The sequence below is a fragment of the Hyperolius riggenbachi genome, chromosome 10, assembly GCF_040937935.1.
Source record: "Hyperolius riggenbachi isolate aHypRig1 chromosome 10, aHypRig1.pri, whole genome shotgun sequence".
Taxonomy (NCBI): domain Eukaryota; kingdom Metazoa; phylum Chordata; class Amphibia; order Anura; family Hyperoliidae; genus Hyperolius; species Hyperolius riggenbachi.
This window is the reverse complement of record NC_090655.1, coordinates 249,106,874-249,133,332: the sequence shown is the minus strand read 5'-3', so window position 1 is coordinate 249,133,332 and position 26,459 is coordinate 249,106,874. Positions and strand designations below refer to the sequence as shown.

The 26,459-nt window shown below is 45.0% G+C and overlaps 1 protein-coding gene across 1 annotated transcript in view; it reads right to left on the bottom strand.

The window, feature by feature from the left end:
- Positions 1 to 26,459, bottom strand: part of LOC137537065 (uncharacterized) — a 338,736-nt gene that overhangs the window by 181,186 nt on the left and 131,091 nt on the right. The window contains exons 20-26 of the mRNA XM_068259210.1: positions 23,672 to 23,788; positions 22,564 to 22,695; positions 21,135 to 21,213; positions 20,928 to 21,025; positions 19,704 to 19,842; positions 17,305 to 18,164; positions 4,004 to 4,175 (exon numbers count right to left, since the gene is read on the bottom strand). Of these exons, the coding sequence (XP_068115311.1) occupies positions 4,004 to 4,175; positions 17,305 to 18,164; positions 19,704 to 19,842; positions 20,928 to 21,025; positions 21,135 to 21,213; positions 22,564 to 22,695; positions 23,672 to 23,788 (1,597 nt within the window). The remainder of the gene's footprint in view (positions 1 to 4,003; positions 4,176 to 17,304; positions 18,165 to 19,703; positions 19,843 to 20,927; positions 21,026 to 21,134; positions 21,214 to 22,563; positions 22,696 to 23,671; positions 23,789 to 26,459) is intronic.

The following is a 26,459-nucleotide window of genomic DNA, read 5'->3' as shown; positions in this document are numbered from 1 at the left end:
ACATGAGGAGGAGATACTATACACCATATGAAAGGCCCATCTCCATTCCTCAGTATAACATCATAGTACCAACAAATGAGGAGGATATACTATATGAAAGGCCCATCTCCATTCCTCAGTATAACATCATAGTACCAACAAATGAGGAGGAGATACTGTACACCATATGAAAGGCACATCTCCATTCCTCAGTATAACATCATAGTACCAACAAATGAGGAGATACTGTACACCATATGAAAGGCCCATCTCCATTCCTCAGTATAACATCATAGTACCAACAAATGAGGAGGAGATACTGTACACCATATGAAAGGCTCATCTCTATTCCTCAGTATAACATTATAGTACCAACAAATGAGGAGGTGATACTGTACACCATATGAAAGGTCCATCTCCATTCCTCAGTATAACATCATAGCACCAACAAATGAGGAGGAGACACTGTACACCATATGAAAGGCCCATCTCCATTCCTCAGTATAACATCATAGTACCAACAAATGAGGAGATACTGTACACCATATGAAAGGTCCATCTCCATTCCTCAGTATAACATCATAGTGCCAACAAATGAGGAGGAGATACTGTACACCATATGAAAGGCCCATCTCCATTCCTCAGTATAACATCATAGCACCAACAAATGAGGAGGAGACACTGTACACCATATGAAAGGCCCATCTCCATTCCTCAGTATAACATCATAGTACCAACAAATGAGGAGATACTGTACACCATATGAAAGGTCCATCTCCATTCCTCAGTATAACATCATAGTGCCAACAAATGAGGAGGAGATACTGTACACCATATGAAAGGCTCATCTCTATTCCTCAGTATAACATTGCAGTACCAACAAATGAGGAGATACTGTACACCATATGAAAGGCCCATCTCCATTCCTCAGTATAACATCATAGCACCAACAAATGAGGAGGAGATACTGTACACCATATGAAAGGCGCATCTCCATTCCTCAGTATAACATCATAGCACCAACAAATGGGGAGGAGATACTGTACACCATATGAAAGGCGCATCTCCATTCCTCAGTATAACATCATAGTACCAACAAATGAGGAGGAGATACTGTACACCATATGAAAGGCGCATCTCCATTCCTCAGTATAACATCATAGCACCAACAAATGGGGAGGAGATACTGTACACCATATGAAAGTTCCATCTCCATTCCTCAGTATAACATCACAGTACCAACAAATGAGGAGGAGATACTGTACACCATATGAAAGGCGCATCTCCATTCCTCAGTATAACATCATAGCACCAACAAATGAGGAGGAGATACTGTACACCATATAAAAGGCCCATCTCCATTCCTCAGTATAACATCATAGCACCAACAAATGAGGAGGAGATACTGTACACCATATGAAAGGCCCATCTCCATTCCTCAGTATAACATCATAGTACCAACAAATGAGGAGGAGATACTGTACACCATATAAAAGGCCCATCTCCATTCCTCAGTATAACATCATAGTGCCAACACATGAGGAGGAGATACTGTACACCATATGAAAGGCCCATCTCCATTCCTCAGTATAACATCATAGTACCAACAAATGAGGAGGAGATACTGTACACCATATGAAAGGCCATCTCCATTCCTCAGTATAACATCATAACACCAACAAATGAGGAGGAGATACTGTACACCATATGAAAGGCCATCTCCATTCCTCAGTATAACATCATAACACCAACAAATGAGGAGGAGATACTGTACACCATATGAAAGGCTCATCTCCATTCCTCAGTATAACATCATAGTACCAACAAATGAGGAGGAGATGCTGTACACCATATGAAAGACCCATTTCCATTCCTCAGTATAACATCATAGCACCAACAAATGAGGAGATACTGTACACCATATGAAAGGCCCATCTCCATCCCTCAGTATAACATCATAGCGCCAACATGAGGAGGAGATACTATACACCATATGAAAGGCCCATCTCCATTCCTCAGTATAACATCATAGTACCAACAAATGAGGAGGATATACTATATGAAAGGCCCATCTCCATTCCTCAGTATAACATCATAGTACCAACAAATGAGGAGGAGATACTGTACACCATATGAAAGGCACATCTCCATTCCTCAGTATAACATCATAGTACCAACAAATGAGGAGATACTGTACACCATATGAAAGGCCCATCTCCATTCCTCAGTATAACATCATAGTACCAACAAATGAGGAGGAGATACTGTACACCATATGAAAGGCTCATCTCTATTCCTCAGTATAACATTATAGTACCAACAAATGAGGAGGTGATACTGTACACCATATGAAAGGTCCATCTCCATTCCTCAGTATAACATCATAGCACCAACAAATGAGGAGGAGACACTGTACACCATATGAAAGGCCCATCTCCATTCCTCAGTATAACATCATAGTACCAACAAATGAGGAGATACTGTACACCATATGAAAGGTCCATCTCCATTCCTCAGTATAACATCATAGTGCCAACAAATGAGGAGGAGATACTGTACACCATATGAAAGGCCCATCTCCATTCCTCAGTATAACATCATAGCACCAACAAATGAGGAGGAGACACTGTACACCATATGAAAGGCCCATCTCCATTCCTCAGTATAACATCATAGTACCAACAAATGAGGAGATACTGTACACCATATGAAAGGTCCATCTCCATTCCTCAGTATAACATCATAGTGCCAACAAATGAGGAGGAGATACTGTACACCATATGAAAGGCTCATCTCTATTCCTCAGTATAACATTGCAGTACCAACAAATGAGGAGATACTGTACACCATATGAAAGGTCCATCTCCATTCCTCAGTATAACATCATAGCACCAACAAATGAGGAGGAGATACTGTACACCATATGAAAGGCCCATCTCCATTCCTCAGTATAACATCATAGCACCAACAAATGAGGAGGAGATACTGTACACCATATGGAAGGTCCATCTCCATTCCTCAGTATAACATCACAGTACCAACAAATGAGGAGGAGATACTGTACACCATATGAAAGGCCCATCTCCATTCCTCAGTATAACATCATAGCACCAACAAATGAGGAGGAGATACTGTACACCATATGAAAGGCCCATCTCCATTCCTCAGTATAACATCATAAAACTAACAAATGAGGAGGAGATACTGTACACCATATGAAAGGCCCATCCCCATTCCTCAGTATAACATCATAGTACCAACAAATGAGGAGGAGATACTGTACACCATATGGAAGGTCCATCTCCATTCCTCAGTATAACATCACAGTACCAACAAATGAGGAGGAGATACTGTACACCATATGAAAGGCCCATCTCCATTCCTCAGTATAACATCATAGCACCAACAAATGAGGAGGAGATACTGTACACCATATGAAAGGCCCATCTCCATTCCTCAGTATAACATCATAAAACTAACAAATGAGGAGGAGATACTGTACACCATATGAAAGGCCCATCCCCATTCCTCAGTATAACATCATAGTACCAACAAATGAGGAGGAGATACTGTACACCATATGACAGACCCATCTACATTCCTCAGTACTAGATCTTAGTGCCAACAAATGAGGAGGTGATACTGTATTGCTCATGAAACAGTTCTTTCATATCAGTTTATACTACATTTGTATAGTTCTGGACCATTTTTCTCATTTCGATTCTTGTTGAGGTTATGGTTTTATCTGATCCATGCTGTATCTCTGTTAAACATTTGTCAGACCTACATGTATGACTCATCAGTGCAAATTTGAAAAATGATTTAATAATATTTTTATCCCAACAGATGAAGACAATGGTTGGAACACTTCTGAGGTACATCTCTCATCCGCAGGTTATTGCCAAGAATATAATGGTCTCCCACAATATCCTACAGGAGGAAGCTCTAATGCTTTTTACCATGGATGTAGACCATCAAATTCCTCTAATCCTGGTCACCCTTCTGGTCAACCACAAACTGTTACCCCAAATATCTGTCCACGTGTTCACACTGTGAATGCACCACCAGATCTGTCTACCTCCGAATCTTCTTCCAGTAACTCTATAACGGTTAGACAAGGAGTTGATAAGATGTTTCCATGTCCAATCCTTCTTCTCCAGCAGAGTATTCCTCCCGGCCCGATTCCTTTCCTGTGCCTGAAGTGTGAGAAAGTTTTTGCAGAGAAAGATAAGCTGCTGAGACACCAGAGAATTCACAGCGACGAGAGGCCGTTTTCATGTTCTGATTGTGGGAAGAGTTTCATCCGCAAAGAACAACTTCTTCTGCACCAGAAGAATCACACAGGAGAGCGTCCTTTTTTATGTTCAGAGTGTGGGAAAAGCTTCACCTGTAAAGGAAACCTTCATATCCACCAGAGAAGTCACACAGGCGAACGTCCCTTTAAATGTTCAGAGTGTGGGAAAGGTTTCTCCAGTAAGGGACACCTTCGCACCCATCAGAGAAGTCACACGGGTGAACGCCCTTTTTCCTGTCCAGAGTGTGGGAAAGATTTTATCCGTAAAGAACACCTCCTTACACACCAGAGGTGCCACACTGGTGAACGCCCCTTTTCCTGTGCTGAGTGTGGGAAATGCTTCACAGGTAAAAGAAACCTTATTATACACCAGAAAAGCCATACAGGCGAGCGTCCGTTCTCATGTCCAGTGTGTAGGAAAGGCTTCATTCAGAAGGGAACCCTCTTCATTCATCAGAGAACTCACACCGGTGAGCGGCCTTTTTCCTGTGCAGAGTGTGGGAAAATGTTTGTTCGCAAGCAGCATCTCCTTTCGCACCAAAGGATTCACACAGGGGAGCGTCCTTTCTCCTGCCCGGAGTGCAGGAAGCGTTTTGCGGATAAGAGGAGCTTGACTAAACATCAAAGCTCACATGCGCAATAATGCAGGCCAGAGAAATATGGGGGCGACTGATTTCATTTGTTTTTACCACGGAGAAGCTATGAGCTCAGTTGATTTTTAAAATATTTTAAAATATTTTTTTTTTGGCGGACCAATATCGTGGAAAATTTTAAGATTTAATATACATGTAAAAACATACAAAAAAGAAGCATGTTTCTTCCAGAGAAAAATGAACTATAAATTACTTTTCTTCTATGTTGCTGTCACTTACAGTAGTTTATAGAAATCTGATGGAACTGATAGGTTTTTGACTAGTCCACCTCGTCATGGGGGATTCTCAGTATTTAATTTATACTTTACAAAAGCACTCGATGGAAAGGACCTGTACAAAGATGCAGGCCAGTCAAATCCCCCGCCGACTTGTTTATACACTATTCTGGCAGTTGGAGAATGAGTGACTGCTGTTCCATGAGGAGATGGACAAGTCAAAAACCTGTCGGAAAAGTAATTTATAGCACATTTTACTCTGGGAGCAATTTACTTTTTATTTGTGTTTTCATATATTTTAAAATGTAAAAAAAAATTGCAATAGTGGTCGTTTAAGGTTCCCCCAAAATGTGCCCCTGGTCTAGCCCCTCCCACTTTATACAGGTCAGCAAAATAGAATAGTTGCAGCATGCGGAAGGGATGCCACAATGTGCGATTGGCACGTGGGTATTTTAAAGAGGAGCTGAGATGAAACAAAAAAGTGTAATGAATAAAATTGTTTATTTTTGACAATATTCATTTATAAATGAGTCAGCGTTGGGCCATTGTGTAATCTCTATACTTACCTGTCCACTGTCTCCCGCTGCAGTGCCTATCCATCTTTGGCTTCCTCCATTTGCGCCTCTCATGCCGCAGGTGTATAGCAAGTGGCACATGTATAATATTGCACACGCGTCACGTACTATACACCGGCGGCGGGAGGCGCCAATGGAGGAAGCAGAAGACAGATGGGCACAACAATGGGCATCAGCGGACAGATAAAGTGTCAATGCCAGAACGAGGGGCACATTTACAGTAGGTGAGGACAGCACCAGGGGTTCCGTTGCGTTTGTCGCTGATCCTAATATTGCACACTGTTACTGCCATGCACCTGATCGAGCATGTTTGCCTGAGATTTACCAGCATGTCCAATCGATACATGCAACCGATTTCATCCAGAATTTGGTTGCATTGTCAATCGGGCATGCTCTTGCCGGCACTGATTTTCACTCGATTTTCAAGTACAGAGATATGTGGGCACCTTTAAAGTGGTCTGAAACTCTGACATAACATTCAATAAAAATGTGTTTTCCTACTTTCTATTACTCATACAGTTATTATATTTGCTTTTGTGCACAAGTAATATTGTCTGTCTACAAATTACAAGTTCCCAAAGTGTAGTTTATCTTGCCCTGAAAGCTGCCATTGAATTTTATTCCAACTGATTTTAATTATATATTAAAATCTTCTAATGAGCTGTTCTGAACTGTGTGTGTGCTTGGAGCACAGAGAGTTTCTCAGAGAGTGTTTTTTACTTGTTACACACAAATGTATCAACATTGGAATGTAAACAAAGATACTGTTATCTCCAGTCTGGATGCAGATTTGAAGCTGAGTAGCAGGACAAAGTGCTGTGTTTGACCATTTCAGTGATGTTCTGCTACAAACTTTTTCTGGGATAGTTGCTTTAAAGCTGTAAGGAATTTTTTAGAGCAAAGTAGAAATGCTAACTTTCAGACCACTTTAAAGTGTACCCCAGGCGGTATTAAAAAAAAAACCAAACAAACCAGATACCTACCCAAGAAGAAGGAAGCCTCTGCATACTCAGAAGATGGGCATGACTCAGAGATCCCAAAAGAGAAGGTACAAAACACATTGCTAAATGCTACATGTTTTGTTATGCCCAATCTTATTTAGATTACAGATTCATTCTATTGTGTGACATCATTACGTTGTGTCATTTGTATAAATAAATAAAACACTTCATTGGTTTAATCTGGTGCTCTGTCTTACGTTGTATTTATTTTAAAATTAAAGTTAATACTGTAGTAGCCCTGGTCTAATGGATAGCACTCTCACCTTGCAAAGTTGGCATCTCCAGTTCAAAGCTGGGCCAGGAGGACACTGTCTGTATGGAGGTTGTATGTTCTCCCCATATTTGAATTTGTTTTCTGTGGGCTTACAGTACCTGTTCCGCCCACTTCCCAAAAACATATCGGTAAGTTAAATAGGTTGTCATACTGGCTCGCAGTCTCATTTTGCTTCACTGGAGTTCTAGGTTTAACTGTTAACAATGGCACTGGACAATTTAGTCTCCTTCTACATCACAGAAACATACTGATAAGATTATTTGTTTTCCCAACATTAGTCTATAGTAGGGTTTATAGGACAGTCAGTGACATGACTATGTACTCTGTAAAGTGCTGCAGAAGATGTCAGTGCTATATAAATACATAATAATTGTTAGGACATCAGACTGTGCCTATGTTGGGAATTAGGTGTAGTATGCACTCTATAAAGTACTGCAGAAAATATTTAAAAAAAAAATGGTAATTAAACAAAAACCAGGTAAGAGGATCACCTTACACAAAAGGAGCAGAGTTTGTTTGCTATTTTATGTGTCCAGGTAGGTACATTCATAATCCACCATGATATTCATGTGTTGCGTATCTCAATAAAGCAGCTCAGTCCTCAATAGATTTAATGAAACATAATCTACTAGGATCACTCCTTCAACCACACCAGAGGCAACCTTATCTAAGACAAAGCACGGAGTTAAGTCCATGCTGGATCCACATACTCTGTGCATTGTCCGTTCCTCTCCTAGTCTCCCCGTAATCACTCCTTCAAAAATTTGACTTTTGGCTAAAGTCACATTTTCAGATGGAAGAGGCAGGCTCGCTGCGTTGTTCAGGACTGCTCACTTAGACCCCACCCCCTAAGAAGTGCCCTCATCAATCACCAGTGCCGAGATCAACAGGACCCTGACAGCATTGCTTTTCTGAGATTTACATAGCACATGCATATCTTGGCACTTGATGTGCTGTACTACTGCTGCTATGATGTCATGCACCGTCCACTAATGCAACATGGTTAATACTGCAATACTTAAAGGAACCCTGAAGTGGGTGGGATACGGAGGCTGCCATATGCATTTCCATTTAAATAATACCAGTTGCCTGGCAGTCCTGCTGATCTTCCAGGCATACCAGTTGTGTGTGAATCTCACACCTGCAACAAGCACGCAGCTAATACAGCTAATTTATTCAAAGTCTTTGTTTATGGCTAAAAGTATTAGAGGCAGATGATCAGTAGGACAGCCAGGCAATTACTTAAAAGGAAATAAATATGTTAACCCTCATATCCCGGTCACTCAATTCAGGTTCCGTATAAAGCACACCTGACCCGAGGCAAAGCTACCTAAGACAAGCACAGAGGCGTGTCCATGCTGGATCCGCATAGCTCTGTGCATTGTCCGCTCCTCTCCTCCTCCTGGTCTTCATTATCAGTTCTTGAAAATAAGTATTGGCTTAAAGGACAGCCTAGGGGACATGTGACATGATGATAGACATGTGTATGTACAGTGCCAAGCACACAAATAAACTATGCCGTGTTCCTTTTTTTCTTTCTCTGCCTGAAAGCGTTAAACATCAGGTATGCAAGTGACAGTTTCTGTCCGTGTAGGACTGGGTCAGACTATAGCATAACCCTTACTGATAAGGAATTACAGCCATAAAACACTTTCCCATCAGTAAATGGCTTCTGAGAGCAAGAAAGAGATAAAAAGGGTCAATAATTCATAGATTTGAGCTCTGACATACTTCAATGGAAGTGTCATAGAGCAGAGACAATGAAACAGTAAAAACTATAAAATTAGATTTAAATATAAAAAAAAATCTGTGGGATATCTAAAAAAGTCATTTTAATAAGACTGAAGATAGATACAATTGTTTTTCTCATCAGTTTATTTTCACCTCAAATGTCCTTTTAAGTCCCATTTTCAGACAGGAAGAGGCAGACTTGCTGAAATATATTCTCCTATCACCCTCCCATTTCCACCTCTTCCCCGCCCCATTCACTCCCCTTAAAGGGGTTCTGTGTAGGTTAAAAAGTAAAACAAGCTGACACTTACCTGGGGCTTCTATCAGCCCCCTGCAGCGTTAATGTCCTGTGCCGACCTTTCTTGATGCGCCGTTCCCCGCCGGCGACACCGGGCATTATTCGTCTGACGACAGACGAATAATGCGCACTCCCGTTCGCGTCATCGGGAGCTTACTGCGCAGGCGCAGTAAAGAGTTTTCTTGTACTGCGCCTGCGCAGTAAGCTCTGATAACGCGTACGGAAGGGAGAGCTCAGCCGCAGTGAAATCACTCGTGTGATTACTAGAGTTGGGCCGAACGGTTCGCCTGCGAACGGTTCCATGCGAACTTCAGTAGTTCGCGTTCGCGTCCCGCAGGCGAACCTTTGCGGAAGTTCGGTTCGCCCCATAATGCACATGGAGGGTCAACTTTGACCCTCTACATCACAGTCAGCAGGCCCAGTGTAGCCAATTAGGCTACACTAGCCCCTGGAGCCCCACCCCCCCTTATACAAGGCAGGCAGCGGCGGCCATTACGGTCACTCGTGTGCTGCCTGCGTTAGTGAGAGTAGGGCGAGCTGCTGCAGACTGTTTCTCAGGGAAAGATTAGTTAGGCTTAACTTGTTCCTGTCTGGCTGCATACCTGTTCTGTGAACCCACCACTGCATACCTGTGCTGTGAGCCCACCACTGCATACCTGTGCTGTGAACCCACCACTGCATACCTGTGCTGTGAACCCACCACTGCATACCTGTTCTGTGAACCCACCACTGCATACCTGTTCAGTGAACCCACCACTGCATACCTGTTCAGTGAACCCGCCACTGCATACCTGTTCTGTGAACCCACCACTGCATACCTGTTCAGTGAACCCACCACTGCATACCTGTTCAGTGAACCCGCCACTGCATACCTGTTCAGTGAACCTGCCACTGCATACCTGTTCTGTGAACCCACCACTGCATACCTGTTCAGTGAACCCACCACTGCATACCTGTGCTGTGAACCCACCACTGCATACCTGTGCTGTGAACCCACCACTGCATACCTGTTCAGTGAACCCACCACTGCATACCTGTGCTGTGAACCCACCACTGCATACCTGTTCTGTGAACCCGCCACTGCATACCTGTTGTGTTCAGTGAACCCGCCACTGCATACCTGTTCTGTTCAGTGGACCCGCCACTGTATACCTGTTTAGTGACCCCGCCACTGCATACCTGTTCTGTTCAGTGAACCTGCCACTGTATACCTGTTCAGTGAACCAGCCACTGCATACCTGTTGTGTTCAGTGAACCCGCCACTGTATACCTGTACTGTTTAGTGAACCTGCCACTGCATACCTGTTGTGTTCAGTGAACCCGACACTGTATACCTGTACTGTTTAGTGAACCCGCCACTGCATACCTGTTGTGTTCAGTGAACCTGCCACTGCATACCTGTTCTGTGAACCCGCCACTGCATACCTGTTGTGTTCAGTGAACCCGCCACTGCATACCTGTTCTGTTCAGTTGACCCGCCACTGTATACCTGTTTAGTGAACCCGCCACTGCATACCTGTTGTGTTCAGTGAACCTGCCACTGCATACCTGTTCTGTGAACCCGCCACTGTATACCTGTTCTGTTCAGTGAACCCACCGCATCAGTGCACATACCTGTGCAGTTAAGTGAACCCACTTACCTACGTGAGTGCACGCAGTGTGATATACCACTCCGTGCATACCCGATATGGACAAAACAGGTAGAGGAAGAGGTAGTGCCAGAGGCAGAGGAAGGCCACCCGGCAGGTCTGCGCGAGGTCGTGTAAATGTAATTTCGTGTGGACCTGGCCCACAGTACAGTGCTCGGAAGAAGGCACGTCCCATCACGTCCCAAGATTGTCAGGACGTGGTTGAGTATTTAGCGACACAGAACACCTCATCTTGCTCAGCCACCAGCGCTACTACTAGCACCACTTCCGCTGCATTTGACACTTAGCAAGAATTATTTAGTGGTGAAATCACTGATGCACAGCCATTGTTGTTACAGCCAGATGAATTTTCACCAGCTCATATGTCTGCGTTACGCGGCAACACTATGGATGTAACGTGTAAGGAGGATGAAGGACCTACTGATGGTGCATGTTTGGGTTTTTCTGAGTCAAGTGAAGCTGGGCAGGATGACTACGATGATGACGATGATAGGGATCCTCTGTATGTTCCCAATAGAGGAGATGAAGAGGGGGACAGTTCAGAGGGGGAGTCAGAGAGTAGTAGGAGGAGAGAAGTTGCTGAAAGAAGCTGGGGTAGCTCTTCGTCAGAAACAGCTGGTGGCAGAGTCCGGCACCATGTATCGCCACCTATGTACAGCCAGCCAACTTGCCCTTCAGCATCAGCTGCTGAGGTCCCCATAGTGCCCACATCCCAGGGTGGCTCAGCGGTGTAGAAATTTTTTAATGTGTGTGCCTCAGATCGGACCAAAGCCATCTGTTCGCTCTGCCAACAAAAATTGAGCCGTGGAAAGGCCAACACTCACGTAGGGACAAGTGCCTTACGAAGGCACCTGGAGAAAAGGCACAAACAGCAATGGGATGGCCACCTGAGCAAAAGCAGCAGCAGCACACAAAAGCAAAGCCACCCTCCTTCTCCTCTTCCTCCTCCATCAGGTGCATTATCTGCTTCTGCCGCTTTCTCCCTTCCACCTTCACAGGCATTCTCCTCCACTCCGCCTCTGCCCTTGAGCGGTTCCTGCCCCTCTGCCCACAGCAGCAGTCAGGTGTCCGTGAAGGAAATGTTTGAGCGGAAGAAGCCAATTTCGGCCAGTCACCCCCTTGCCCGGCGTCTGACAGCTGGCGAGGCGGAACTGTTAGCTCGGCAGCTGTTACCATACCGGCTGGTGGACTCTGAGGCCTTCCGTAAATTTGTGGCCATCGGAACACCGCAGTGGAAGATGCCAGGCCGCACTTATTTTTCGAGAAAGGCCATACCCCAACTGCACTGTGAAGTTGAGAGGCAAGTGGTGTCATCTCTTGCGAAGAGCGTTGGGTCAAGGGTACACCTGACCACGGATGCCTGGTCTGCCAAGCACGGGCAGGGCCGCTACATTACGTACACAGCCCATTGGGTGAACCTGGTGGTGAACGATGGCAAGCAGGGCGCAGCGGACAAAATTGTGACACCTCCACGGCTTGCAGGCAGGCCTCCTGCCACCTCCTCTCCTCCTGCTACATGCTCTTCGCTGTCCTCCTCCTCCTTGGCTGAGTGGCAGTTCTCCTCTCCAGCTACACAGCCCCAGCTCCGCAGGGCCTATGCTGCATGCCAGGTAAGACGGTGTCACGCCATCTTAGACATGTCTTGTCTCAAAGCGGAGAGTCACACTGGAGCAGCTCTCCTAGCTGCTCTTAAGAAACAGGTGGATGAGTGGCTGACCCCGCACCACCTGGAGATAGGCAACGTGGTGTGCGACAACGGCAGCAATCTGCTTGCCGCTTTGCATATGGGGAAGCTGACACACATACCCTGCATGGCACATGTCATGAATCTAGTGGTTCAAAGATTTGTGGCAAAGTACCCTGGCTTAGCAAATGTCCTGAAGCAGGCCAGGAAGTTCTGTGGGCATTTGAGGCGGTCTTACACAGCCATGGCACGCTTTGCGGAAATTCAGCGCAAAAACAACATGCCGGTGAGACGCCTCATTTGCGATAGCCCGACTCGCTGGAACTCGACCCTGCTCATGTTCTCCCGCCTGCTAGAACAGAAGAAAGCCGTGACCCACTACCTCTACAACTACAGTAGAATGAAACAGTCTGGGAAGATGGGGATGTTCTGGCCCGACAACTGGACACTGATGAAAAATGCATGCAGGCTCATGCGGCCGTTTGAGGAGGTGACCAACCTGGTGAGCCGCAGTGAGGGCACCATCAGCGACTTAATTCCCTACGCTTACTTCTTGGAGCGTGCTGTGCGTAGAGTGGCAGATGAAGCTGAGAATGAGCGTGACCAGGAACCGTTACGGCAGGAACAGGCATGGGACCAATTTTCATCAGACCCAGCTGTTTCCTCAACATCTGCGGCAGCACAGAGGGGGGAGGAGGAGGAAGAAGAGAAGTCGTGTGCAGAAGACGAGTCAGACTCAGAGGATGATGAGCAAGGTGTTTCTTTGGGGGAGGAGGAGGAGGAGGGGACAGCGGCAGGAGAACAACCGCAGCAGGCGTCGCAAGGGGCTTGTGCTGCTCAACCTTCCCGTGGTATTGTTCGCGGCTGGGGGGAGGAGGTTGACTTACCTGACGTCACTGAGGAAGAGCAAGAGGAGATGGAGGGTACTGGATCCGACTTTGTGCAGATGTCGTCTTTTATGCTGTCCTGCCTGTTGAGGGACCCCCATATAAAAAACCTCAAGGGGAATGAGCTGTACTGGGTGGCCACACTACTAGACCCTCGGTACAGGCGCAAAGTGGCGGACCTGTTACCAACTCACCGGAAGGTGGAAAGGATGCAGCACATGCAGAACCAGCTGTCAACTATGCTTTACAATGCCTTTAAGGGTGATGTGACAGCACAACGCCAGCAAGGTACCACTGCCACTAATCCTCCTCCCGTGTCCACGCAGTCAAAGACAGGACGCTCCAGCGATCTCATGGTGATGTCGGACATGCGGACGTTCTTTAGTCCAACGCCTCGCCGTAGCCCTTCCGGATCCACCCTCCACCAACGCCTGGAACGGCAGGTAGCCGACTACCTGGCCTTAAGTGTGGATGTAGACACTGCTGTGAACAGCGATGAGGAACCCTTGAACTACTGGGTGCGCAGGCTTGACCTGTGGCCAGAGCTGTCCCAATTTGCCATCCAACTTCTCTCCTGCCCTGCCGCAAGCGTCCTGTCGGAAAGGACCTTCAGCGCAGCTGGAGGCATTGTCACAGAGAAGAGAAGTCGCCTAAGTCACAAAAGTGTTAAGTACCTCACCTTTATCAATATGAATGAGGCATGGATCCCGGAGGGCTGCTGCCTGCCCCAAGACTAAGTCAGTCCCCGCACACACAGCATCTCTGCCTGCACGCCGTGTGACTGGCTGCCTGGCCTGCCCCAAGAAGACTAAGTCACTCCCAGTCCCTCCACACAGCATGTGTGCCTGCAGGCCGCTTGACTACCTTCTCCGCCACCACCAACAGGGTCCGGGACTCCAGGCGGATTGCTGAATTTTTTAGGCCGCTGCTAGCAGCGGCCGCTGTAATAATTTTTCTGGTGCGTGTACATGACTGCCTAATTTTTCTGGCTGCACTGCGGGCAGCTGCAACAACAAAAGAAAAGGCATGTACATGCGCCCATTCCCCTTCGTGATCATTACCTTGCCGTGGTGAAGGGGCTTGCGTATCACAATGAAGCAATGACCGGCGCCTAGATGAGTGTCTCGGGGGGCACACAAAAGATAATAAGGTCGTTGCTTCATTGTGGTCAGACCAAATTTGATCAGCTGGACAGTCACTGTTCTGTCATTCAGCTACATCAGCCAGGCGACCATATGGGCTGTAAAGCCACCAAAACCTGCACTCTCGCCATGGTGCGCACCAGTCCAGCACGGCCGTCACTACACAAACAGCTGTTTGCGGTGCGTTACACGGTGAGTTTGGTGTGTCAGTGTGAAGCAGTACCTTAACTACACTACCTGATTGATGTATACACATGCAAGATGTTTTAAAGCACTTTAGGCCTGTCATTTAGCATTCAATGTGATTTCTGCCCTTAAAACGCTGCTTTGCGTCAAATCCAGATTTTTCCCGGGGACTTTTGGCATGTATCCCACTCCGCCATGCCCCCCTCCAGGTGTTAGACCCCTTGAAACATCTTTTCCATCACTTTTGTGGCCAGCATAATAATTTTTTTTTTCAAAGTTCGCATCCCCATTGAAGTCTATTGTGGTTCGCGAACTTTAACGCGAACCGAACCTTCCGCGGAAGTTCGCGAACCTAAAATCGGAGGTTCGGCCCAACTCTAGTGATTACACGCGGAACGGCGGATCAGGAGAGGACGGCACGGGACATTACTGCTGCAGGGGGCTGATAGACGCCCCAGGTAAGTGTCAGCTTGTTTTACTTTTTAACCTACACAGAACTCCTTTAAGAAGCAAGGAAGAGGAGGGAATAGGAGGGTAATAAGAGGGAACATCGCAGCAAGCCCGCCTCTTCCTGTCTGAAAATTTGACTTTAGCTGAAAATAGCTCAGACACAGTCTTGTGTTGACCTGAGGAAGCGGGCAGCTGCCGTGAAATACGTCTAACAATAAAAATCTTAACCTTTTACCACGAGGTAAGACTGTTCCTATTACTTACCTCCACTCACTACATATTCTATCACAATTGGGGCACCTCCTCCCATCTTGCATTGTCTCCTCCCCTGTCCCAGGGATTACCTCTGCGACTACATCTGTGGAGACAGTCTTCCTCTACGTCTGAAATTGTGGTTGCCTACAGCAGATCACATTTGTGAGTAGTTGTTGTTTCTTTACATTTCCCATTCCCAGAAATACTTCGCTATTGGCGCTCCTGGTGCTCTTCTTTTCTTACCGGTACCTGGGTTTCCAAACCTCAAATTCATCTACTGGTCTTCCCAGAATTCTTGAAAATAAGCGTTGGCTAAAGTCACATTTTCAGACAGGAAGAGGCGGACCTGCTGCAATATTTTCTCTCACCCCCATGGCATTCTGGAGCAGTGTCGGAGAGCTCTGTCTCCTTCTCATATTGAGGGCCCTCCAGCAGGATAATAACACAATGCATACATGTAAGTGAACACGATGATGGTAGAAGAGCAAACACTGGAGAGGTCTGAAGCTGCCTTACTAAGGGACAGATTTCACCTACAAGAAGCAGATATTTCTACATAACAGGATGAGCCTCACAGACAGGGTGGTGCCTGTCACCCAGGGCACTACTGATCTACAGGTGACACACTCACCCTTCTATACTCACTGCCTACCTGGCACCCTATGGGTTCCTTCCTTCCCTCCTCCATAAGAAGTGTAATTAGACGACACACATCTACTGTCATGACAGGCATCAGTAAAAGTGTATGGGCAAGAGTGCTGGCATCCTTACTGCTGGCTGTCACTCATAGGATGTGGCACTTCCCACCTTCTTCCAGCCAATCAGAGGCTGTGTGGTGCTCTTGGCTGACTGGCAGCCAGCACTGAGAATGGCTGTGGCACTGCCCCTCCCTCTGTGCCAGGATGAAGAAGTGCATTGGCTGACAAGTGCTGATGGGCCAATTAGAACAGCTCGCTCAGCCGATTTCTGAACTTCATGTAGAAGAATCCAGCCCTGGGAGGCTCACATACTTTTCCAGGACACAATTATGTAACTGGGTCATTTCTCTTCATAAATCGATGGACAAGCGTAACGTTTTGGAAAAAATGTTTTTATTGAACTCTCAACTTGTTTTAGGTCATATACAGAAATATTGAATTAGTCGTAGGTTTTATTACTAGTGATGGCCTGCTGTTTATGACGGCAGATAGTTTGCGGCTAACAGCGTCCGTTTTTCTTCGCATTTTTAATGCAAAACTTTATTAAGCGAATGTTCACGTTCACCCATACATGATAGAATCACATTATTTGCAAGGTAAGTTAAGGGGGACAGTGGGAACAAGGGGGAAAAAATCTTTTAAAAAGACCTTGTCGTTTTTTCAGAAAATGAATTTTATGATAGGAAATGACGATGGGAAAACCACATTAAAAAAAAAAAAAAAAACCATCCTATAGTAAGTTTAAAATAGATTTTCTGAAAAACGAGGAGGTTGTTTTAAAAGATTTTTTCCCTTTGTTCCGACTGTTATCCTTAATAGCATACATTTAACATTGGCACGGCCACCCAAATTAGTCACTGAGTGAAGATTTAATTCTCATTTCGGCCGAAATCATTGGCACAGCTCTACACTGAAATTTGCCCTTTTACTCTAATATACTGTACCTAGCAAATTTGGTGATTCTAACACGTGGAGGGCTTTGCTATTAACCTCTTAAATTCGCCTGTCACTAAAGTCAGTGGGGTCTGCCGTGAATGTTTGGCTCGCGAACATTCGCAGAAATCGTCGCAAACATTACATGACCGTTCATTTGCAATGTTTGTCTATCTCTATCACTATTTATTATTTCAAAACCTAAATTAAAAGCCATTTGTCTGCTCTATGGGCTGTGGAATAAAAATTGTCAGCTGCCATTTACTTTTGTAACAATTTATTTCACATTGAACTATGACTTGTGTCTTGTGGAGAGGTCAGAGTACTTCTGGCGCACGTGTCCATAGGCAGAACAATAAAGTCTACGTATTGCCTCCATATTGCACCCACATCAGCGGACATGTGTCTTCTGGTGTTTTGTCAAATTACCTTTTACTGCAAAACACCTCCCACATTCGGGGCAGGAAAAAGGACGCTCACCTGTATGAGTCCTCTGGTGGTTTTGAAGCTTCCCTTTTTGAGTGAAAGCTTTCCCACACTCTGAACATGAAAAAGGGCGCTCACCCGTGTGGATTCTCTGGTGCATAAGGAGAGCTCCTCTCCAGTCAAAGCCTTTGCCGCATTCCTGACAGAAAAGACGATGCTCCCCTGTGTGAACTTTCTGATGTCGAAGAAGGAAGCGTTTCTCAATAAAACCTTTCCCACACTCCAGGCAAGAAAAAGGGCGTACACCGGTGTGAATCTTCTGATGCATAAGAAGGTGTCCTTTCTGAAAGAAACATTTCCCACACTCTTCACATGGGAAAGGACGCTCGCCCGTGTGACTCCTCTGGTGTATCTGAAAGGGTCGTTTCTTAGTGAAACTTCTCCCACACTCTGCACATGAGAACGGACACTCGCCCGAGTGACTCCTCTGGTGCATGAGAAGGTGGCCTTTCTGAAAGAAGCACTTCCCACACTCTGTACATGAAAAGGGCCGCTGGCCAGAGTGAGTCCTCTGGTGCATATGGAGGTGTCCCGCCTGGAAAAAACATTTCCCACACTCTTTGCATAGAAAAGGACGCATCAGGGTAATCATATGTTGATCTGAAGATTCTTCAGGAGTGTAAGTTTCCGACGAGTTCTCTGTAGTGTAAGAACATATATTTCTAGTAATGGGGTTTCCTCCTGAAGAACACTGTGTGATGCCATTATCTTCTATATTATCATCTGGCGACGACATGAGATGTCCCTCCGAGGGGTTCCCAACACTGTGTTCATCTGTTGGCAACAACTATGTATTAGAGTTGTAGCTTAGAATAATTTTATTCGCCAAGCACAACAGCGCAAATCATGCATGTCGGTCTATTAGACAATTTCCTCCGAAAGGTAAGAAACCAAGACTAAAAACTACCAAACCAACTATGTCACAATGAGCTATCTTCTTAAATTTTTATAATCAGGATTAGAAATGGATGTTCAACCACTTTTGGTGGAAACATGATGACATCCTGAGGAATGGAGATGGACCTCTTTTATAGAGTACAATGTCTAATCCTCATTTGTTTGTACTATTATGTTATACTGAGGAATGGAGATGGGCCTTTCATATGGTGTACAGTATCCATTCCTCATTTGTTGGGAATATAATGTTATACTGAGGAATGGAGATGGGCCTTTCATATGGTGTACAGTATCTCCTCCCCATTTGTTGGTACTGCGATGTTATACTGAAGAATGGAGATGGGCCTTTCATATGGTGTACAGTATCTCTTCCACATTTGTTGTTGCTATGATGTTATACTGAGGAATGGAGATGGGCCTTTCATATGGTGTACAGTATCTCCTCCTCATTTGTTGTTGCTATGATGTTATACTGAGGAATGGAGATGGGCCTCATATGGTGTACAGTATCTCTTCCACATTTTTAGGAATGGAGATGGACCTTTCATTTGGAGTACAGTATCTCCTTCTCATTATGGACCTTTTATTTGGTGTACAGTATCTCCTTCTCATTTGTTAGTACTATGTTTTAATGAGGAATGGAGATGGACCTTTCATTTGGTGTACAGTATCTCCTCCTCATTTGTTGGCACTATGATGTTATACTGAGGAATGGAGATGGGCCTTTTATATGGCGTACAGTATCTCCTCCTCATTTGTTGGTACTATGATGTTATACTGAGGAATGGACATGGGCATTTCATATGGTGTACAGTATCTCCTCCTCATTTGTTAGTACTATGATGTGTTAATGAGGAATGGAGATGGACCTTCCATATGGTATACAGTATCTCCTCCCCATTTGTTGGTGCTATGATGTTATACTGAGGAATGGAGATGGACCTTTTATATGGTGTACAGTATCTCCTCCTCATTTGTTAGTACTATGATGTTTTAATGAGGAATGGAGATGGACCTTCCATATGGTATACAGTATCTCCTCCCCATTTGTTGGTGCTATGATGTTATACTGAGGAATGGAGATGGACCTTTCATATGCTGTACAGTATCTCCTCCTCATTTGTTGGTACCGTCTGTGATGTTATGCTGAGGAATGGGGACAGGCCTTTCATAAGGTGTACAGAACCTTGTTGGACACATGGGACAGGTTAATACAAAACGTACACTCTTCATCTCCCAACTGGAGATCAATCTTTTTTACTCTGCACATTCAGTAGTGGGAGATGTACAGCGGTCATATTTTTGCTGTCAGAAATGGAGATTGTCAATCTCAATGTTTATAAGCCATACTTTACTTATAGAAAAATATATACACAATATGTTTGTGTGTGTTTGTGTTCAATGTTTAGAACTAACCTGTGTAAAAACCCAGAAAATGTTTCTCCTCTTTGATTGTCACCATAATTTCATCCTCTTCCATAGACTGCTGACCACCCCTCACATGCACATGTTCTTCCCTTTTCACTTCAGGTTCCAGATGAATCAACGTATCACTCTAAACCCAAAATCAAATAAGAAATGACAAGTTTAACAGATATACACTCATAAAATGAGGCTCCTTCTATAAATATAATAAACAGTTTGAAACCTTTGCATCCAGACCTTGTTTTCCCCTTATGGACCAGAGCAGTTTTGACATTTTAGCTATGTCCTTATTTAACCACTTGAGGACTGCAGTGGAAACCCCCTCTAAAGACCAGAGCAATTTTAACTAAATGGGCCACTGTAGCTTTAAGGCCTAGCTGCAGGCCCGTAAAACCAGCCATTCAGCTGATTGCAGCGCTGTACAATGTGTAAAGAATCGCCGCTCAGAGACTGAAGTCGGGGCGGAGCTCCGCCCCTTAAGCAGGAGATGCGCGCGCAGCCTGCGCGATCTCCTGCAAATCCCAGCCCCAGGACTTGACGCCAATTGGAGTTAGGCGGTTCTGGGGCTGCCGCCGCGACCACACCTGTTGGCTTGGGGCGGTCTTTAAGTAGTTAATCAGCAATAACATCCCTACTTATGACACCTAAATAAAATATATATCATTTTTTTCAAGACAAATTATGCTTTAATTGTATGGCATTTTTTCCCTCAAACTATTTTGATTTGTTTGCATTTTAATGGGAAAAAAAGAGGAAAAAAATATATATAAAAAAAAAAACACACTATTTCTCAGTTTTACCAATTCCAGATTATAAATAAAAAGTGCTACTGTAGATAAAAACACAGATTTTGTTTGAATATTCCTACCGATTTATCATACAACTTAGATTACATTCCTATCACAATTTATAGTGAGGATATTTGGTTCTGAAATAATGCTGCAATGTGTATTTTTCACTATGAACTGGGAATATAAAAGTATTTTTAATGGTAAAAATCAATCTCATTGGCTCAGGGAACATATATTCCCTCTCTCCAATTAGTGCTGCAGCAGATAGTGCCGGAGGTGTGCACAGGAGCAATGCCCATCTGTGCATAGCTGTGATTCAGCTACAAGACGTATATCTACGTCCTCCGTGACTCAGATGAAGTCACAGAGGAGGTAGATATACTTTAGTAATGGATAAGTTGTAGATCCTCAGTGCTGCACCTACCTGATAATGGTGGGGGATGGTGAGATCTTCCTGTTTACAGTCCAGGGAACAAAGAGGACCTGTACATCTGTCTGCTGGGTTTCTGTTACTGGATCCATCTGTTAGAAACACACACTGACTGAATACATTGTCTATCAGATGATGGTTGATCTAGATGGACCCTCCATACTGCCCTCTCCTCTCCAAGAAATGTAAGTCTCTCCTAACCTGGTAATGTGAGGGGCGGCTGATTTTCCAAAATGATGTCCTTGTAGAGGTCCTTGTGTCTGTCTAAAAACTGCAACTTCTGCATGGAGAAATAGAGACACCCTGACACCTTGTAGGAACCTGACACACATAATGATACAGTCACCACACACTGAATAATGGCTTTAATTCACTAAGACATGTTCAGTAAAAAATTTAATGTTTGGTAATTTACCTCAAGCGATATTTTTTTCCACATTTACTAAGATTTTCACGCTAGCAGTAATAGTTCAGTAACTTACCAAAACACTGCATTCACTAAGATTTTTACCTTAAGCAGTATTTCATAGTTTTTACCTTTTTTTCTGCTCTGTTTCCTCCCTTCTATAACCTTTTGAATGGCTGTTTGTTACCGACAGCTCTAGGCTGGATATAAATACCAAACATCTCACTCGGTTTTACCGCATGCTCTATTCTTTGTGAAATGAAATTTATTATGGTATTTACCTCACAACTCAGTAAATTTGGTTTTCCATGCGGTAACAGCCTAAGGCAGAGGTCCCTGAAATTTTTAGATCAAGGGCCGGGTCATCATACTGCCGGGGGGCCGGAACAATCAAAAAATGATGTTGAAAAACATTACATTGAATCTAGGTATCGATTCCCCCCAATCAAGCCCGGAGGAGAACTCCCAGCAGCAGCCATTCAGCCATGCGGTGCCGAAGAGCAACTTTGTGCGCCAGACAATGATGCATACTCAGGTGACAACCTGCTGTCCATTTGGACAGCAGTGTCACCTGATGCAGAATTGGATTGGAAGCCAGCGAATGACTGCTCACTGGCTTCTACAGTATGTGGATGGGTGATGCCAGTACTGCTATTCTATATGCAGGCAGCCGATATTTAAAATGTACATTGGGCCGCATCTATAAGTTATAGATTTTGTTTTTTTTTGGGGGGGGGCATTAAAAAAGCCTTGGCAGGCCGCATTAGGCCCGCGGGCCTTAGTTTGAGGACCACTGGCCTAAGAGGTTGATTCACTAAGAACTATAGCGCGAGTAACCTCCTGTTACCCGCGCTATTTAATCTGCGCGCCTTAATTTTGACTCTATACATGCTACGCGCGCTGATGGCAGCGTAGTGTGAATAATTAGGGTTGGATAGAGGAGCGCTCGCTATGCTATGTATAGTGAGCACTAGTAACTTATCACAATAACTCTATCCACAGTTAATTACACATGCTACACTGCCATTAGTGCGCTTAGCATGTATAAAGTCAAAATTAAGTTGCGCAGATTAAATAGCGCGAGTGTTCTTAGTGAATCAACCCCTTAGTGAGTTGACGTTTCACAAAATGTTAAGTAAAATCAGCTATTTTCTGCTTTACCGCATGTGGTAAGACTTTGTGAATTGAAGCCAATGTCCCATAGGTCCAAGCAGTGCTGCTCACCCCTCCTGTTAGAAGCTCAGCGATCTTGTTGGTGACCTCTAGAATCTTCTTGCTGTTGTTCTCAGGTGTCGGAGAATGAGGTAAAGGCACTGTGATTGTCACCTGGTCGCCAGACTTCACAGGAGGAAAAGTCTGTTTTGAAAGACCAATGGTACACTCAGACAGCATAGACGTCATGTCATATTCTATACCCAAAATCCTCCTCACCTCTCCAGTCAGGTGTGTATTATCAATTGTGAAAAGAGTAATGTCATGTGACCTCCCAGAATCCTCCTCACCTCTCCAGTCAGGTATGAGTTATCAATAGAGAAAAGAGTGATGTAGTGTGACCTCCCAGAATCATTCTCACCTCTCCAGTCAGGTATGAGTTATCATTAGAGAAAAGAGTGATGTCATGTGACCTCCTAGAATCCTCCTCACCTCTCCAGTCAGGTGTGTGTTATCAATAGAGAAAAGAGTGATGTCATGTAACATCCCACTCACCTCTCCAGTCAGTTGTGTGTTTATTAACGGGAACCTGAGACGGCGGTGTTTGAAAATTCATACATACCTGGGGCTTCCAACAGCCCCATTGAGTCTTTTAGCTCCCTCGCTGTCCTCCCGTGACATCTTGTTCTGCCGCTAGGGTCCTCTGAAGTGTCTCCGGTCCGGGCAGCTTCCGTTGCCGGGAGTGTACTACATCTGCGCAGTACTACTGTGTAGGCGCAGATCGCTCTTGGAGGCAGGAGTGTGATGGCAGTAAACACGCAGCTGTACTGCGCATGTGCCTACTGGCCGACTGGAGAAACTTCACGGGGCCTTAGCGGCAGATTGTGTTGGCCCGGGAGGACCGGGAGAGCCTAAGGTCTCAACGGGGCTGAAGGAAGCCCCAGGTAAGTATGAGTTTTTTCCAGCACCCCCGTCTCAGGTACAGTTTAAGTGAGGTAAGAGTGATGTCATGTGACCTCCCAGAATCCCCTTCACATCTCCAGTCAGGTGTGTGTTTATTAATAGAGATAAGAGTGATGTCCTGTGACCTCCCAGAACCCCCCTCACGTCACCAGTCTGGTGTGTGTTTTATTAACAGAGATAAGAGTGATGTCATGTGACCTCCCAGAATCCTCCTCACCTCTCCAGTCAGCAGGTAGATGATCTCGAAAGTGAGGTTTAATATCCTCTCAGTCATGTGACTCCAGTCCTCCATCCCTAATGATGTTGCAAGGTGATCTATTCTGGAGGCTTTTGTCTGTCGAGAAATAATACATTGAGGGTGATCTTTGTCATAGAGTTCTGGACTTTATCAGGATGGGGATATATTAAATATGTATAAATAAATAAATTGTAACCACAACACAGGATCTGTTAATTGGGAGACCTACCAACCCTAGGAGTGCCAGGAAAGAGGGGAGTATATTATTTGCTCATTTACACTGTATCATAGAAGAGGTTAGTATTACCGTAGGTGAGTATATTCTATGCCCACAGCCAGGAAAGAGGTGAGTATATTATATACCTACAGCCAGGGAAGAGGTGAGTATTCTCTATGCTCACAGCCAGGAAAGAGGCGAGTATACGCTATGCTCACAGCCAGGGAAGAGGTGAGTATAATCTATGCTCACAGCACGGAAAGAGGTGAGTGTACTTGGTGCTCACAGCTAGGAAAGAGGTCAGTATGCACTATGCCCGCAGCCAGGAAAGAGGGGAGTATACTCTATGCCCGCAGCCAGGAAAGAGGTGAGTATATTGTATGCCCACAGGCAGGAAAGAGATAAGTGTACTCTATGCACACAGCCAGGAAAGAGGCGAGTATACTCTATGCCCACAGCCTTGAAACAGGAGAGTATACTCTATGCCCACAGACTGGAAAGAGGCAAATTTACTCTATGCTCAGTCAGGAAAGAGGTTAGTGTATGCTGTGGCCAGAATATTGTCTATAACAGTGCCAAGAAAAGGCAAGTATTCACTTTACCCAGGATCATTGAAGAAGTATTCTCTTTACCCAGGATCAGTGAAGAGGTGAGTATATGGTTTCCCACTGCCTGGGAATAGGTTAGTATGCACTTTTCCTGGTGCTAGGGAAGAGGTGAGTATATTCTTTGTCCAGTGTCAGGAAAGAGTTGAGTATTCTCCTTGCCTGATGTTAGGCAACAAGTGAGTATACTTTATGTCCAAGACCAAAGAAAAAATGAATATACTGTTTTGCCAGTGCCAGTCCTGCTCTTCTCTGCCTCTAATACTTTTAGCCATAGACCCTGAACAAGCATGCAGATAAGGTGCTCTGACTGAAGTCTGACTGGATTACCTGCATGCTTATGTCAGGGTTGTTTCTCAGACACTACTGACACCATAAAGATCAGTAGGATGCAAGACAAGCAAATAAATATGACAGCCTCCATATCACTCTTGCTTCATGTGTCCTTTAAAGAGAACCTAAGACGGGGATAATGGCAGTATGTATACTTACCTGGGACTTCCTCCGGCCCCATAAGGTCCCTGGGCTCCCTCGCTGTCCTCTTGAGCAGCTCCGTTCAATTGTAAAAGCTCCTGGTATTCTGTCCAGTGGCAGCCAGTCATTGGCTTCTGTGCATGCACAGAAGAGTGCGGCCGGACAGAATACCGGGAGCTTTTTACAATTAAACGGAGCCGCCAGAGAGGACAGCAAGGGAACCCACGGACCTCATAGGACTGGAGGAAGCCACAGGTAAGTATAAATACTGCCATTATCGCCGTCTCAGGTTCTCTTTAAGGACCAGTGGTGACCTAGGCCTTGGGAGTTTGCAGCCCCAATACATATAGCCAGGGCCGGCCTTAGGTTTTACAGTGCCCTGAGCGAAATCTGAATTTTGTGCCCCCCCCCCCCCTTCATCCTCTTCCCACGTGCACACATACGCACGCACACACACATGGGCCCATGTGCAATTCCCCATTTCTCCTGAGATATCTCCTAGAACAGTGGTTCTCAGCCTTTTTGATGTTGTGACACATCACGCCAAATTGCTCAGATCTCTGTGACACGTCACGTATGTATAATAGAAAAAATACTATTAATAACCACGAATAGATGGAAAGAGTGCATTATCCTGAATACACTTAAAAATGAAGGCTAGGACCTTTCAGGAATATTAATAAAAACAATCAGTGGGACAGTTAGCCGCCTTCCCACATTTACAATGATAGCACAGCACCTACAATTTGCACCACGTGTTATAGCCGCAGTGCGCCCCCCCCCCCCCAAAACGCCCTCAGACTCAGTATAGGTAGGTAGCCAGGTATAGGTTCCCCCAGTATAGCATCTCATCTGTAGGTGCCCTCAATATAGGTTGCCAAGCATAGGTGCCCTCAGTATAGGAAGTCAGTTGAAGGTCTCCATCCCCCCCATAGGTAGCCAGGCGAAGGTGCCTCCAGTATAGGTAGCCAGGTGTTGGAGCCCTCAGTAAAGGTAGCCAGCTATAGGTGCCCTCAGTATAAGAAATCAGGTGTAGGTGCCCTCAGTATAGGCAACCTGCTATAGGCGCCCCCTTGGAAGCTTGGCGCCCTGAGCGACCGCTCCGGTCGCTCATATCAAAGGCCGGCTATGCATATAGCCTAAGTTCTATACAGAAGTAAACATTTACAGAGTGGAAACTAAACACTGAAGTGTAAAAGGCTCTGTGCCGGAGACATATAAGTATCATCACTGTGGTTTATATAGCACTGTAATTAAAAAAAAAAAACAAGCATTAGGGGAATGCACTATAGATAATGAATACTTTTAATATAAATGACACCAATAGTGTATTAGTGGCTGGGGAGGGATTTTAGAGTGTAAGCACTTCTGGTGCAGAGACTGAGTGGGAAATACATGTATAACAATAGCATAGCAATAATATAATAATTATATATTGTTATACATAAAATGTTACCCATACCTCCCAACT